This window comes from Corvus kubaryi, unplaced genomic scaffold (assembly GCF_017639235.1).
Source record: "Corvus kubaryi isolate FWS band 111438036 unplaced genomic scaffold, C.kubaryi_AGA036_p1.0 72, whole genome shotgun sequence".
NCBI lineage: Eukaryota > Metazoa > Chordata > Aves > Passeriformes > Corvidae > Corvus > Corvus kubaryi.
The window spans coordinates 1,586-16,233 of record NW_024582060.1 but is presented as its reverse complement, the minus strand read 5'-3'; the positions used below and the strand labels follow the sequence as shown (position 1 = coordinate 16,233).

Sequence of the window (14,648 nt, the reverse complement as noted above, 5' to 3'; positions counted from 1 at the left end):
CACCCCTCTTCCCCAGTTCCCTCCCATCACAAGCACAATCAGAAAATTGGATTACAGAGAAAAAAAAGAAAAAGGTTTTATTTAGGATGGGAACGCATAGCTTGTTATAAAACACTGCAATATATAAGAAGTGTATGTAATATGCAGCCATTAAATGCTGAACTTTATATAGTAATAGTTTGAAAACAATAATGACCTAAAGAAGAGTGGCATAAAAGTAACAACAGAATTGCAGTCACTCTCTGGACCAACAGTGAGAACTTGCCGTGTACCATTTCAGACTAGGACACCTGAGGGCAAATCCTTTCTTTTTGGGTTAAATAATGTAAGGCCACATTTTTGTCCACGTTTTGTTGATGTCCCAAGTTGGACAGAGTTTCAAATCAGCAGCAACAAATTTGGGAGAAGCTGCCACAGACTAGCAATAGACTGCCTTTCAAATGGAAATGCTTCTGCATTCATGTTTTCTGGGAACAGCCATTAGAGTTTTGTGTTACCTAGCTATCATAAGGTAGGAATTCTTTGTCCCATGTAAGATTTGGAGAATAGAAAGAAAAAACAAAAAGATTGAAGTTCAGTTCCAAAGTCACTCTCAAAAGATTTGGAAATGCCTTGTCAAACACTGTGTAAACATACTCCGTTCATGAAAAATGAGGGAAGGTAATAAATAGAAGAGTTCCTAAGACTACTACAGTGTCTAACTAGCCAAAGTTTTGAGTCAGAACCAACCTGGAACATTTTCTTGTGATCTTCACTTTAGCTGTATTTTACAAGCCAAATTCTCCCAGTTATTCTTCTGGCACATATTCACAGTCCCCACTTACCCTGAAGCTGGTGCTCATTCCTCAGGCTCTTGGCACTCTTCCTAAACCACCAGTACACAGATCTTGGGACTAACTCCCTGTTTCCAGATCTCCTGAAGTTTTTTGTGCCTCTGGGGTTAAGAACCCAGCCCTAACACCACATATACCATGTCTCCAGCCAGTCTCTTTCCACTGTGGTTCTCACCATGCATTCAGGTACCCCAAAAACGACTTCATTTTCCCGCACTGAACAACCGCTCCAGGCTTATGGCAGAAGTGAGCAGGAGGTGACCATTCTTTTACCCACCAGACATTTATAAGGTTTCTTAGCCGTGTGGATTTTCAAATGCACTTTAAGTGTTGAGCTTTTCCGGAAGGTTTTCCCACACTCGACACACTCATAGGGCTTGGCTCCCGTGTGGATCCTCAGGTGGGCACCGAGGGCTGAGCTGTGCCGGAACGTTTTCCCACACTCTTCACACTTGTAGGGTCTCTCACCGCGGTGGATCCTCAGGTGCACGTTGAGAGCCGAGCTCCGGTGGAAGCTGTCCCCACACTCCACGCAGATGTAGGGCTGCTCCTCAGTGTGCAGGCTCTGGTGCTTGGCCAGAGTGGAGTGGTTACTGCACCTCCGGCCGCACTCAGTACACTGGAAGGGGCTGGACAGGAGGCCGTCGTGGCACATGGGCAAGGCTTTTCTCCCATGGATCCGGTGGTGAGTGGTGAGCGCCGAGCTCTGGCTGAAGCCTTTTCCGCATACAGGGCACTTGTAGGGCCTCTCACCCGTGTGTGTTCGCATGTGGGTCACCAGTGAGGAGCTCTGCCGGAAGGTCTTCCCACACTCTGTGCACTCGTAGGGTTTCTCTCCTGTGTGAATCCTCTGATGCCGAATGATGGCTGAGCTGTCCCGGAAATGCTTCCCACACTCCTGGCACTTGTGGGGCTTCTCTCCGGTGTGGACCCTCCGATGTATGATCAGGGAGGAGCGGTCGCTGAAGCTTTTCTCACACCGGGGGCAATTAAAGGGTTTCTCACCCTTGTGGCTGCGCTGGTGGACGATGAGATGCGAGTTCTGGCTGAAGCTCTTCCCACATTCATTGCACAGGTAGTGCCTCTCTCCCGTGTGGGTGCGCTGGTGCCTGATCACGTTGGACCTCTGGCTGAAGGTCTTCTTGCACTCGCTGCATTGGTAGGGCTTCTCCCCTGTGTGGATCCGCTGGTGTTTGATCAGGTCTGAATTGCGGGTGAAACTCTTCCCACATTCGGAGCAGCCAAAGGGTTTCTCTGACAGGTGGATCCTCTGGTGCTGGCTCAGGTACGAACTCCGGCTGAAGCTCTTCCCACACTCGGGACACTTGTAGGTTTTCCCCCCCGCCTGCTGAATCCAAATGGCACTGTTCCCACACATGGGCAGGTCCAGCTTGTCTCCAGCAAGGATAACCTTGCTGATGTGGGCTTTACCACTGTCCTTGCACTCCCAGACTTCCATCCCATAAGGAGGTACCATTCTTTGTCTCTTTGGAAAACACGTCTCTATCTCACTTTCTATTTCCAGCTCCTGCTTGTGGTCCTGTCTTTGATCAGCGTCCTGGAGGGAATCTCCTGTGAGCTTCCTGGAAGGGAACAGATGGAGTTCAGCTCTCATTGAACTTTCCTGATGAAGTTCCTGATGAAGGCTGCCCTTCTGCATGTCACCCATGGTCCTGTCACCTGCTGGAGTGAACAGAGGAACTAGCAATAGAATAACCCCCTGCTTCTCTGAGGGAGAAGTCCAGAAGAAAAACCACCAAGACCTGCTGCACATCGGCCACCATGAGCTGACAGCACAGGAGACAGCCCCTTGGTATCTTCTCAGGGCACAGTGAGGGCATGGAGCCCAAGGTGAGTGGGAAGGGAATGTCACTCAAGGATAGGAGGCCACTGCAGTACAGATTCCAAAGGGGATCCTCTGTCAAAGTTACAGCCCTAAAGGGAAAGACCCATGGCTTGCCCTCAAAGTTCCCATGTCTAGCAAGGTTAGAGGAACATCATGACTGCTTTCCTTAATAATTCCCACTGCAGCTGCTTTTCCTGCTGCCTCTGAATCACTGCTCTTCAGCCAATATTCCCATGCTTGATCATGGAAGAAAGCAGCAACACCCCAGAAACATCCACCACTGCCCAGCAAACAATTTCCTTTCTTCTTTCCAGTCATAGCCCTTTTCCTTAAAAAGAAAGCTCTGCAGCAAATTGTATCTAGATTTTCTTTGTCTACAGAACAGATAGACAACTGAGTGGAATGATAAACTGTTTTATTAACCAAGCACGGAAATGAACCTTTAGACTGAAACATTTGGAAGCTGCTGGTTTTTCATTGGTTATAGTCATTTGGAGACACACCTTAGAAATTCATGCTGGAGTGTGAGGTAAGCGGATGAGCTGGACAGCATTGCGTACAGGCTAAACATCATCCCCTCACATGGAATAGGAGGTGGTGCAGCAGATTAAACCCCTCAGGTTCTGTTTCAGCTGATCTGCAGGTTTTGGAAGACACCACTACACTGGTCATACCAATCCCCAAAGTTTTGTTTACAACACTCAGGGCTGAAAAACATTTGCAGTATAAACAAAGTTACTCAAAAGCACCTCAAAGCAGCAAACTGACCCAGATATTGTCAAATATTGTCAGTACGAAAAGAAGAAAAAGCCACACTTTGGTTTATGTCTTTTAACATTATGAGTATATTCTTTGCTGAAAAATACACAAGATTGATTTCATTTTGGACAGGGTCTTTTTGAAAGGGTACTAGGTACCCCAGGACTGTGTTTCATCTTTGCCATACTCTGCCTAGAGATCTTCCTGGACGTAGAATCTATTTACTGAGGAAGCAGAAGAGGCAGGGTGGGTGTGGAGTGTGCAGCACGGTACGCCCCAGATTTTCAGCATTCAGCTCTTCCCTTCCCAGACACACTCCATGCAATTTAATTTCTCACCTTGTAAGCAGTCTCTCTACCGGCTCAGTGTTTAGCTGCTTCGGTCAAAAAGCTGCTTCTCTTCACCTTATCCAAAAGGTTAAGGCCAAGCTGAGGACTGCATGTCCGGATCAGAGGAAGGAAAACAGACATAATAAATACCTGTCATAGTAGCAGTGCTGTAGGGTGAGATTACAGGAGGATAAGTATTTAGGAGCTGAAAGTAACCTAGACCATAGGAAAATGATGCCCAGAAGCATGAGTCAGGGTCACTGTCAGTCCTGCCATACACACTGTGACACCACTGTTCAGGTCCAGTAACCAGGGCCAGCCTAGGTAGCACAGAGAGGTCAACCACATGTCCAGAGAGCTGCCTGACAGCTTTCTGCCTTCTCACAGGTATCTGGATGTTCTTCCTGCTGCAGTTCCAGACCAAAAATGCCAAATTTTTCTTTGTGTAAGAAAAATATCAATTCCTCAAACCATTTTCTCTCCATCACCTTTCTTCCCAGTGTTTTCTGCCATGGTTTGGAGCCCTGTTTAGTGCCTTGTGGATCCAGTCTCGATGGATCAGCCAAGCATGCACAGATCTGGGCAAGAGGTAAGATTTTGATCTGTTCACACATTATCAACAGCAGCAGCCCAAAGGCAGAATTTCCTGTCCTGTGCTTCAGAAAAATGGCTGTTTGACTGCCTCCTTCCAGATGGATTTTACCATCTGGGCTGGCAGTGAGCAGAAAGGAGGTCACACACACCTGTTTATGCAGGAACACTGCTGGGGGGGGGGCAGCAGGATGGGAGGCAGCAGGATGGGGGGCAAGAGCAGCGGAGGATGGAATGTTTGGAACGCAGGTGTCTGTGACATCAGCAGCAAAGCAGCAGAGGTGACACTTCCAGCAGTGCAAGTGGGCCCCAACTGTCACAGGCACCACTCCCAGTGCCATGATGGTCTTGTGGGCTTATCTGGCCTTGTCTGGTGAGTAAGAAATGTCTCTCCTCCAAACCCAGCTGTAAGGAAGGGCAGTGGACCCAGCTGCTCAGCACCCTCCCCATCACTCCTCAGCTTGGGCAGTTTGGAGGCCAAAGGAAGAGATGGAGCACCCTCCAATGCCTCAGATGCAAAGATCCCAGGGCTTCTAATTTTGGCAGTTTTCACCACTGGAGTTGGTATTTTATTCATCGAGGAGGGCCACAGAGTGACCGAAGAGCCAGGCAGGAGTCAGAGCTGGATGCAGTGGGTACAGGGTGGAGCAGAAGTGGAGACTGGAGATGCCATGATAGGGACAGCTGGGTGCATTAAACCAGACACTAAGGCACAGGTCTGGAGTTAACCCACAAAGCTAAGAGGGAAGAGTTCGCCCAGTAAAGCAATAGGGGAAGCAGGAGAAAGAGGTCTGAGAGAGGACCTTGGTTAAAGACCTATGTAGCCAGAGGAAGAGTTTGCAGAGGCTAAAAATCTTGAAAGGAAACTGTCTACTTGCTCCAGCCCTGAAAACAGAGCAATATTCTCAGTTTCAGCCATGACTTCCAAGACACTTCTCCCAGTTCAAGATTTGAATCTCCAGAGCTTTAGTCCCTCAGTCATGTACTGTCACCAAAATAGTACACTCCTTTCAACATGGGCGAAACAGGTTTCCCACAGGTCTGGACCTTCCATCTCTAGCTTGTTAATGCATTTCCCATGTGCTGGATCCTGCACCCAGAAAAGGCAACAGAGATCTGGATTCAGCCCTCCAGCTCTTCCGAACATGCTGTGGTTAGCATTTCCTTCTCCCTCTGACTCCCTGCACTCTATTTTCCAGCAGTGTTCTTGGGCTGGGGCTGCATAGCCGGCCCTTGGGGCACAAAGGCACAGCAGCTGGGAACACCACTCTCTGACCAGGAATACCACCAGTTCTTCAAGTTCCTGCGGATCACCATTCAAGCCAGCACTGCCTGCCACCTTCGTGAGCTGTACGGCTGCAAGAACTCACTGGTCCAGAGACTGGATGAGTATGAAAACCACGGAGTCATCCCTCCAGGTAAAGCCAACCATGACTCCCAAGGGCAGGCAGTTGGACAGGGGTCCTGCATGGCCCAGATCACTGGGACAGGAAACACTCAGGAGCTGGGGCAGGGGAGAGAGGTGGGTAGCAATCCTGCAGTGAGGAGAAGGCATCTGCTCACGGGCATCCTCTCTCACATTTGATTGCATCCACACATGTCCCTAGGACCAGCCTCCTCTAACCCCATGAGTTATGAAGATGACCAAGAAGCATTGGAGTTTCTCACAAGGTTCCCAAATTACACAGGGGTTTTCATGGAGGGACATCACTCAACAGGGAGGTTATTGTTAAGGGGGATGTCAGCACTGGAATCTAACACGGGGTCTGTGTCTTTATTTGCCTCTTTCTAGGGCCCATATGCTCCGAACTGCCAGGAAATCCTTTCTTCCGCAACTTCTGCACCTTTTCTCTTTATCGCTGTATTACGAAAAAGTATTTCCTTAAGGTGAGTTGTTTAGCTATTTCCTGAAGACTACGGTGTGCTCTGAGCAAATAACAAGCAAAAGGGAGAGCCCTGAAAATGCGTAAGTGGGAAAACAAAGGGCTAAAAGACAGGGAAGATAGAAGAGAGCCATCGGCAGCCCACCTTCCCCGGGCACTCACACCAAGCTGATTAGCTTACACAGATGCCACCTGCAGCCACTTGCCAAAAATGAGACTTTGCAGAAGGTATTCTTCAAAAAAATGAACCTTTGAGGACCACCTCAGCCCTCTTCTCCAGCTCTCATTCCGAACCAAGTTGAGACAATCTAGGTTTCTCCAGGAGAAAGGGGGATTCATGTAGGCTAGAAGAGGAGAGTATAGAGGGCTGTGAGTCCCAAGAGAGATTTATGAGGAGACTTGACAAGGTTAAGGATATGAAGGTTTATTTTTCTTTCCTGGGCTCATCTTAGTAGGAATTGGGAAAAATGAGATTGTGCAGTGAGAGCTAAACACACAGAACAGGGCTGTGCACAGGTGCCTGCTCCTAAGCCTCTCCAGAGGAATGTTTTCTCCTTCACAGAGGACCATGTGCCCAGGACACAGCAGAGCCAGGCAGCGCAGCAAAGCAGGCACCAGCACCACCACCACAAGCAGTGATGCCATGTCATCCAGCAGCTTTGGTCCCCAGCCAGTCCCCACCACGTCTCCCACATCTGGCTCCAGACCTGGCACAGGCACGGCTGTGATCCCCACCTCCTTACCCACAAGCACACAACCAAATCCTTCTGGCCCACAAGCCACAGAGGTGACAGCCAGTGGCCAGCAGCAAGGACAGCTGCCCAACAGTGACATCGAGGATCTCCTCCTGAGGATACTAGACAGCCAGGTGCAGACTTCACTGCAGACAATGAAGTTGCTGATGTCCGTTGGGAAGATTGTGAAGGAGGAAGAGTTGCGGAAAGCTGCCACGAGCCTGCTGGTGGCCCTGAACAACGCAAACGTGTCTTGGTCACCAGCCAACTGATACAGTTCAACAGTGTGGTAAACACAGGGGAAAAGCCATCTCTTCCAAGTGCATGGGGAAACAGAGCCATGGGAAATGCTACTGCTCAGGATTCAAAGAAAAAAGATGGTATCCTCTTGGAAGTAAATGTATTGAAAAGATACCATTCTCTCCTGTAAAAACTGTTTGCTCACCGTTGATGGTGTTTGTTGTGTCATTCAAGGGATGTCATGGGAGAATATTGGCTTTTCTTTAATAAATGTAGGTGCTCCTGCTCAAAAGCACTAAGAGAAGAACCTTCTTTGGAAATATGTGTGTGAATATACATACACAGATATACAAGGGGTGCTCTACAAGTACAGGAAGGCCTTATCCTGCAAGAGAACTGCTGGTCCAGCATTCTCCTTGTACTGGGGTTTGCACATGGTTGACATCTACTTCTGAAATATTGTTATGAAACACACAGGATAAATATTCATATTAAGAGCTTCCTCTTGTCTCTCACAAAAAATCTGAGAGTCTGATTTATAAGGAACTTTGACTAAAGTGCTGTTTCTTTTCTAAACACTGAACATGCCTGTAAGTAAAACAGTGTGAAGCCATCTGGAGTCTGCACTTGCTGCTAAAACCAGAGTGGGAACTCTCCAAGAAGCAGCTCTGGTTCTCTGAATCTCCACTCAGAAGATGTTGCTACCTCAAACTCAGTCTAAGCTCCAGTGGTTTTGGCTTTCCAAGAAGACCACCACTGAAGTGAGAATGCTCTATTCACCTTTCCTTCTACAGGCTTTCTTGTTATCTATTCCACCAAGGGCTATGAGGAGAAAGGGGTCAAAGGCAGCTCTCTTGATGATGCACCACACCAAGCAACATCCCTGTGGAGAGGGTCTGGGATGCTGGTTCCCTTTATACTGCTAAGTGACACAAACACAGCTGACTGAAATATAGGCTCTGTGTCTATCCACTGAAGGAAGTCCTTAGAAAGAAGATCTCAAAATCACAGGTCCTCCATTGTCCTGGGAAGTGTAATCTTTCCCAAGGCCAAAGGCAGGTCACACATGGGAAACGTGCAAGCCCTGGAACAGTCCCTAGCAGGTGGGATCTGTAACAGAGCACACGCTGCCCCGGCCTTACTCCGGCACACCAGCTCATTCTTTTCTCCCTGGAAGGCGCCCAAAGCTGCCAGATCCCTGCGTGAGGCACCACGGCTTGTGCCCCCATCCAGCTGTCTGGACAATGACAGCTTCCCCAGCTCCAGCAGCGGGGGTACTTCTGGCAGCAGCCTTTGCCCGCCTTCCCCACCCTCCGGGCTTGGCTGGCAGCCCGCGCGTTTGGGTGCCAGATTTGGCAGCCGCGAGCCGATCGCTGGAGATATCCCGCTCGGATGGCTCCGGCCAGGCCCTGCACGAAGCGGCGGCCCCGTGCCGCGTTCCTGGACCATCCTCCCGCCGGGCCTGCGGGGGCTGCGGGCCGGAAAAGCCGCTCCCGCACGGCCCCGCCTGGGGCCGGTCCCCCCACCTGCCCGGCGGCCGGACCCCACCGAGGCCCCGCGGAGCGCCCGCCCCGTTCCACCCCGCTCCTTTCCCCGCTCCCCCCGCACTGTGGCGGCGTTCCCAGCCCATTAGCTCGCCCGGCGCCGCCCAGCTTTTGTTACGGAGGATCTGCCGGTCCCCCGCACACTCACCGGGAGCGGGGCCATGTGCGCGACGGCCGGAGCTGCGGCGGGGGCGAGGGGCGGCGGCGGGCCGAGGGCGAGGGCGGTGCGCTCCGCTGCTCCGGCTCGGCCGCGTTCACCCGATCGGGCGCCGGGCGCGGCCCCAGCGCTGCCGCCGCCGATGGGGAGGGGGCGCGGCTGCGGCGCTGCCTCCCCATGCGCTGCGCGGGGCCGCCCCCGGGAGGGAGGGGCCCGCTCGGCCGAGGGGCAGCGGGGATCCGCCCCCGGAGGGCCGGGTCGCTGCCGTCCGCGGTGGTCCTGGCCGGGAGGCGGCCGTGCAGGGATTCGCGTCCTGTTGGGTACCGGGGCTCTCCAGAAGCGGGAGCATCGTCGGCTCCCGGGTCGTAGCTCATACCTGCACAGACACACGGCAGTCAACGGCTAGACACAAGTCCCAGGGAACCACCCAGCGGGGCTTCCAGCGGTCCTTGCCGCCGATTCCCAGCGCTGTCTGGGTTTTACCGAGCCTGCAGGCCCTGGCAGGGAGGGAAGCATCACTGCTGAAGCCTCGAGCTGCTTTCTGTCACAAACTGGGTGACAGGATGGTGTTTTCTTCCGTGGGGCCACTTTCCTTCAGGTGACTGGAAGCTTCACTCCGCTACTGCTTCTAAAGGCTTTCTGAGACTCCGGTCATGGCAGTTTCTCTGTTCAGGCGCAGCATAATACATCCCATACGCTGTGCATACATATGTATAGCTTATGCCACAGGATAAGATCCATCCATCCCAGACAAAGTTTACCTATTGTCGTACATCCTGCAAGCACTGCTTGTGCTCAGCCAGGTACTTTTTCCACATGAGAATGCAGGAACGGCTGTTCCCTTTGAATGAGATATAGCAGTAAGTAAGGGGCTGAGGTATGTTGCAATGACTGAAATGTTTTTGATTGTCTTTTGAGGAGAATGGTGGAAAAAAGGTTCACAAAGCCCTCCCCATTTGCAGCTTAGGAAAAAATTTATCATTTTTCAGGTGCAACTGACTTCTCCGTTCACCAGCTGCTGCAGAAGTCTCCTGATCTTGGGAGATAGTAACCACAGCTCCCAGCAGGGTGCAGCCCAACATAGCAGGTTTCAAGATACCTTTATCAGTTTTCTCCTGCTACCATGCATAGGTAACAGCTTGTTGCACCTGGCAAAGATTTTCTTCACTAGAGATTCAAGACCAGCTACCGTTGTGCTTTTTCCACACGCCATTTATCAAACATTAAGTTTTTGTAGGGGCTTAATAATCTCTGTTTTCTGTAACTCCTTTCTTTGCTCTGTGAGACACCTGTGGCCAACAGAAGCAGAGTTTGCCATTAGACAATAGAACATGGCTTTTCTGAGCCACATTACCTCTCAATCCCACTATCTTTAGCACAAATCAAGTCTTACCATATTTTTTCTGTAACTGAGGGCAAGCATTATTAGTTCCAGATGAAAGCGTATCACACATCAACCTTCACTGATTTTCTGTCTGCCTGAAGGTTAATAGAAACAGCAACTGTATTACACTACATAGCAGTGAAAAAAAACCAGGAAACATTAGACATTTCAATTTAAATTAAAAGGAAACTGGAATCAATGAAAAAGGGTAACAAGCCTTGCTTTGCTTCTTTGCGATTGTACAAAAATATCAAGATCAGTCTCATCAGACTGCATTTCACAGTCTCGCAATACAAGTCCTCACCCTCATTTTCTTTTCAACCTCAGAGTTAATCTAGGTTCAGTGATGGTTGTGATCTAAGTCTCATACATCTTAGGACCATATTTGTTCAGTTAAGGATTCAGTCCTTTAAAAAAATCTTCCTTGTTAATTTAGAGGCAAAAAGCCTAAAAAGGAGCTAAAAAGGAATACCTGAAATAACTCTGAAAACTCAAAGATGAAGCCAGAATCAACAATTCCCAATTCATTGAGTCCACTTTAATTTTCCTTTCTTTTTTCCCCTTTTTTTCCCGATATTAAAAAATAACTATTTAAGTTTTTCAAAGCTGACTAAAGTTGAGTCAGTTACTCCAGCTCCCTCTGAAATGAACAGTTTTGTGGGTAAAGTTGGCTACAGCTGACTGGAGACCTGAATTAGTTGTTTCCCTATTCCCCATTAGGCACAGCCTTTCAAAACAAACAAGAGCTGACTTTGCATTTTCAGGTATGTTACCTGAGGGATTTACAGAAAACCAAGGGTTACGTGAAACAAGCAAAAAGAAACTGGTTTATTTGCAGGAAACTTTTAAAGAAAACAAAGTATTAAAAACATTCTGAAATACAGAATAAAATGTCTCCCAAAGATCTTACTCTGTTCCCAGAGCAATGCTTTGAGAACTGGGAGAAAGTTTGGGATATTTTTCCATAATCTTGAAATAACCAAGCTTGTTTTTCCTAACTTCCATTTGTGTTGCTGAGGAGACTCATTATATTCCAGAGCAATAGGAAAGCAAATCTCTGACTTCTCTATGTGACATTCATATTCTGCTGCTCAGTGACCACGGATCCCTGATTATGTAGGTATTACCTGCATCCAGCTAGGCAGCAGCTCCTCCTAGACATGGTACCTACATGCATGACTCTGAAATCATACAGGTGGGAGAACATGGTGCTGAAAGGCAGCCTGTTGGCACGAAAGCAGTAAATTCCGAGACCTGTGATTTAAATTCACATGTAACTGTAGCCTGCAAAATTATCTTTGTCTTCTTTCATTTTACTGCAAATTAATTTTTGTCTTCTTTCATTTTAGGATAAGAATGAAAACATGTGAGGCCAGGTCTCAAACTCCAAGGTCCTCCTAGTCAATCATGTTGCCTGTTGCAAGCAGTCAGCAAGATGTTTGTAGAAGGAATATGGCACACACAGGTGCATGCTCTAAGGCTTCTAAAGGTGGTGTAGAAGAGTATTAAGTACAAGAGGGCTATTATCACAGGCCTAGGCCCCACCATGTCCTGCAGCCGTAGGGAGGAAGAGGAGAGAAGCTCCAGCAGGCAGGAATTGTGCAGCAAGATTGATTTATTTCATTATTTTACAAACTCTTTTATAGACTTTTTCTTCATAGTCTATTTGGACAAGGATCAGCCACCCCTTGGGGGTGACTGGCTAAAATCCTAAAACATCCATTGTCAAAATATTTTTCTACTGTACCGTAAACAAGACTTTTCAAGGCTGCAGGTGGTGGTTTGGTTGTTTACATAATTCTGCTACCTCTTCTGTGAGAGAGAAAAGTCTCTCACGGACTTAGAAAATAGCAAGAAAATCCTTGCTAGCAGCATTTCTGTATCCACAGAGGGCAACAAGGAAGAAGGAAAAAAATTCCTTCTTTTGGAGTATTCATATCTGTGAAATAAACATAGTTTCTTTGATTTGTAGAGGTTCTCCAATGTGAAATAAGAGACTGAAGTCTCAGCAGGTTCAATACACACTTGGCATTAAATTTTCTGACAATTAGAATCCCCATCAAATTTTTTCTACCCCAGCATCCAGAAACATCCACCCTTTCTTTCCTGAACACCACCTCTGCATGAGATGATCCACTGGTACATGAAAATAGGCGCTATAAAAAACCCCACCGTTCAGTCACAGCCAAAGATGAGACAGCAAAGTCAGGCTAAATTTAAATGAGGTTTATAGTCAGTCACACACCCAGGCACTTGGGAGCTGTTGTCCTCCTCCTTGTAGGGCAGGAGCTCTGGTGAGACAGTGCTTGTACAGAGCACCCAGCTGTGGCTAGACAGGCTTTAGTGACATTAACACAAATGGAAACATACAGGTTGCAAACACTTGCCAAGTTACTTTTAGCTGCTCTTTAAACATTTGAACCACAGCTTTAAAAAACAAACAAAAAAACCCAAACAAAAAAATCCCGAAGTAAACAGAAAATAACCAGACTAAAGACATCCAACCGTAAAGGTTCAAAATGCCAATTCAGTAGTTTTTGTGTTCTATGGGAGGCAGATTTTAAGTTAGGTGTGCGGTAAAGAAAGTTAATACAGTTGTCTAACACAGTAGGCAAGTAAAGGTTTCAGAACAGGTCTCTCTGCCCCAGTTTGTCTCCAGTCTGATCCTCTTAGGCCTGTTCTCTGTTCTTCTTCACAATAGCATATATTACAACTCTGTCTTTTTTCTTTTTTTCCTCCTATGGTTCTTATGAAAAACAAAATAGCATTAGCTGCTCTAACAGCATGCAAAATGTCTTTCAGGAGCTCCTGCTGATGTCTGCTTGATTTCAGAAAAGAGTCTTTTCAGATGCTACCTCTCCAGGCTTCATCTCCATACTCTTCTTTTCTTCCCAAAGCCTATCCTTCAGGCATTTGCACTCTGAAGGAGAAAGAAGCAATCTCCCTGGCAGGCAGAGCTCTGTGAGACCACAAAGTCTTATTTGTGCATGCAGGCTGTCTCCTTGCACTATGGTATCCTTGTTCCCCATGAAATAGTATGACTCTTGCATATCTTCAGCTCTGTTTATAAGCACCCAGATGAGTTCTGTATAAGTAAGCTGGCTTCTCAACCACCACTTAAAATAAAGGGAGACTGACTGTGTTGTAGCTCAGCAGAAAAATAATTTTTAGATCTGGAAGCTTTTTTCAAACAAAAAAGCTAAGCAATCTTAATTCCATTTTTCAGTAGACCTTTCAATACAGGATATGTGGGAGTAGATGTTGCACTGTGGAATTTCTCCGGCAGCCCTTGAGAATGGCTGGAAATTCTGTTCTTTGAAGCTCAGCTCATTACTCAGCCTCCTTCTGTGGCTCTGTGCCTGGCAAATGCAAAAATGGTGGGCATTAGTATGGGCTCTAATGCTGGATTCCCCATAGCATAACCACAGGGAAAGGCAAACAATGATCCAACACTGCAATGGAGCTTCTGGCAGAAAAGCAAAGTATAAATATATATACACTTCAAGCTATGGCTGTAATGTGTCCTGATCTGTCAGCATGAGTTCTATTCTTTTCTCGGTTGGTATTTTGAAGAAGTAGCTCATTTTCACAATTTTCCTTATCTGTGAGTTCTTATGAAGCTTATGCTTACCATTTACATCTTTCTGTACCCATATGAGCCTGCTGAATTCTCCAAAGAATATCACATTTCATACTGGACCAGCGGTTTGAATGCTGCAGACAACCTGTAAAACACAAAATAACAAAGGCTGCTTATAGTTTTATCACTAATACAACAACTCAGGTAGCATCCAGTTCTGTGCTGGAATCAATACTCATCTCTGTCACTGATACTCCTCTGGCTCACAGTACCCCCAGTGCCAACACCTGGCCGTGCTGAATGCTTCGCATCTTCAAAATGAAATAAGCCAAACAATGAGGTAAACGTAGAGAAGAAAGTCAGGCCATTGCTGGGACATCATGGGCCAGCCTGCCTCATTGCCATACTCCTCTGGCCTCCTCCATTTGTATCAGGTTTGCATCCTATACCTCTACAAAAAAATTATGTGTTAAAGTCACTAAGGCACACAGGGAAAGCTTAACCTTTCCAAAGTTCTCATATCTTGGAGCAAACAACCTAGGATACGACAACGGCATGCATTAAAACAAATGACTACAAAACAGGGACACGCTGCTGTATGGCTCCAGCCATCTCTGTTGAGCCCCTCATGATTTGCTTCTGGGGTTTGTTCCTGTTTTTCTTTCAGCCTTACATCCAACTTTCCACCTCTTTTCTTCTCTCTGTCCAGTGTGTCTTTTGTGTTGCCTTCTTGTCCTGTGTGCTCCCCATGCCATTCCCTTTCACTGC

At 47.7% G+C, this 14,648-nt stretch overlaps 2 protein-coding genes across 5 annotated transcripts; one reads left to right on the top strand and one right to left on the bottom strand.

The window, feature by feature from the left end:
* Window positions 1-59: 59 nt before the first annotated feature.
* On the bottom strand, window positions 60-9,083 carry LOC121675161 (zinc finger protein 501-like). Of its 3 annotated transcripts, XM_042050299.1 has the most exons (4): window positions 8,908-8,982; window positions 3,777-3,873; window positions 3,183-3,386; window positions 60-2,416 (listed from the first exon to the last, which is right to left on the bottom strand). In XM_042050299.1, the coding sequence occupies exons 3-4, from the start codon at window positions 3,251-3,253 to the stop codon at window positions 1,069-1,071; spliced, it is 1,419 nt and encodes a 472-aa protein (XP_041906233.1). In that variant the 5' UTR covers window positions 3,254-3,386; window positions 3,777-3,873; window positions 8,908-8,982; the 3' UTR covers window positions 60-1,068. The 3 variants fall into 3 exon arrangements, with proteins under 3 accessions (XP_041906233.1, XP_041906234.1, XP_041906235.1); XM_042050300.1 differs by lacking the exon at window positions 3,183-3,386 and having other exon boundaries at window positions 8,908-8,981; XM_042050301.1 differs by lacking the exons at window positions 3,183-3,386; window positions 3,777-3,873 and having other exon boundaries at window positions 8,908-9,083.
* Window positions 2,601-8,928, top strand: LOC121675164 (acrosin-binding protein-like). Of its 2 annotated transcripts, none has more exons than XR_006019977.1 (4): window positions 2,601-2,684; window positions 4,268-4,356; window positions 5,561-5,776; window positions 6,151-8,928. XR_006019977.1 is itself a non-coding variant. In XM_042050309.1 (4 exons), the coding sequence occupies exons 1-4, from the start codon at window positions 4,698-4,700 to the stop codon at window positions 7,245-7,247; spliced, it is 789 nt and encodes a 262-aa protein (XP_041906243.1). In that variant the 5' UTR covers window positions 4,596-4,697; the 3' UTR covers window positions 7,248-8,927. The 2 variants fall into 2 exon arrangements, 1 of the variants encoding a protein (XP_041906243.1); XM_042050309.1 differs by lacking the exons at window positions 2,601-2,684; window positions 4,268-4,356 and adding an exon at window positions 4,596-4,731 and having other exon boundaries at window positions 6,151-6,245; window positions 6,804-8,927.
* Window positions 9,084-14,648: the final 5,565 nt, after the last annotated feature.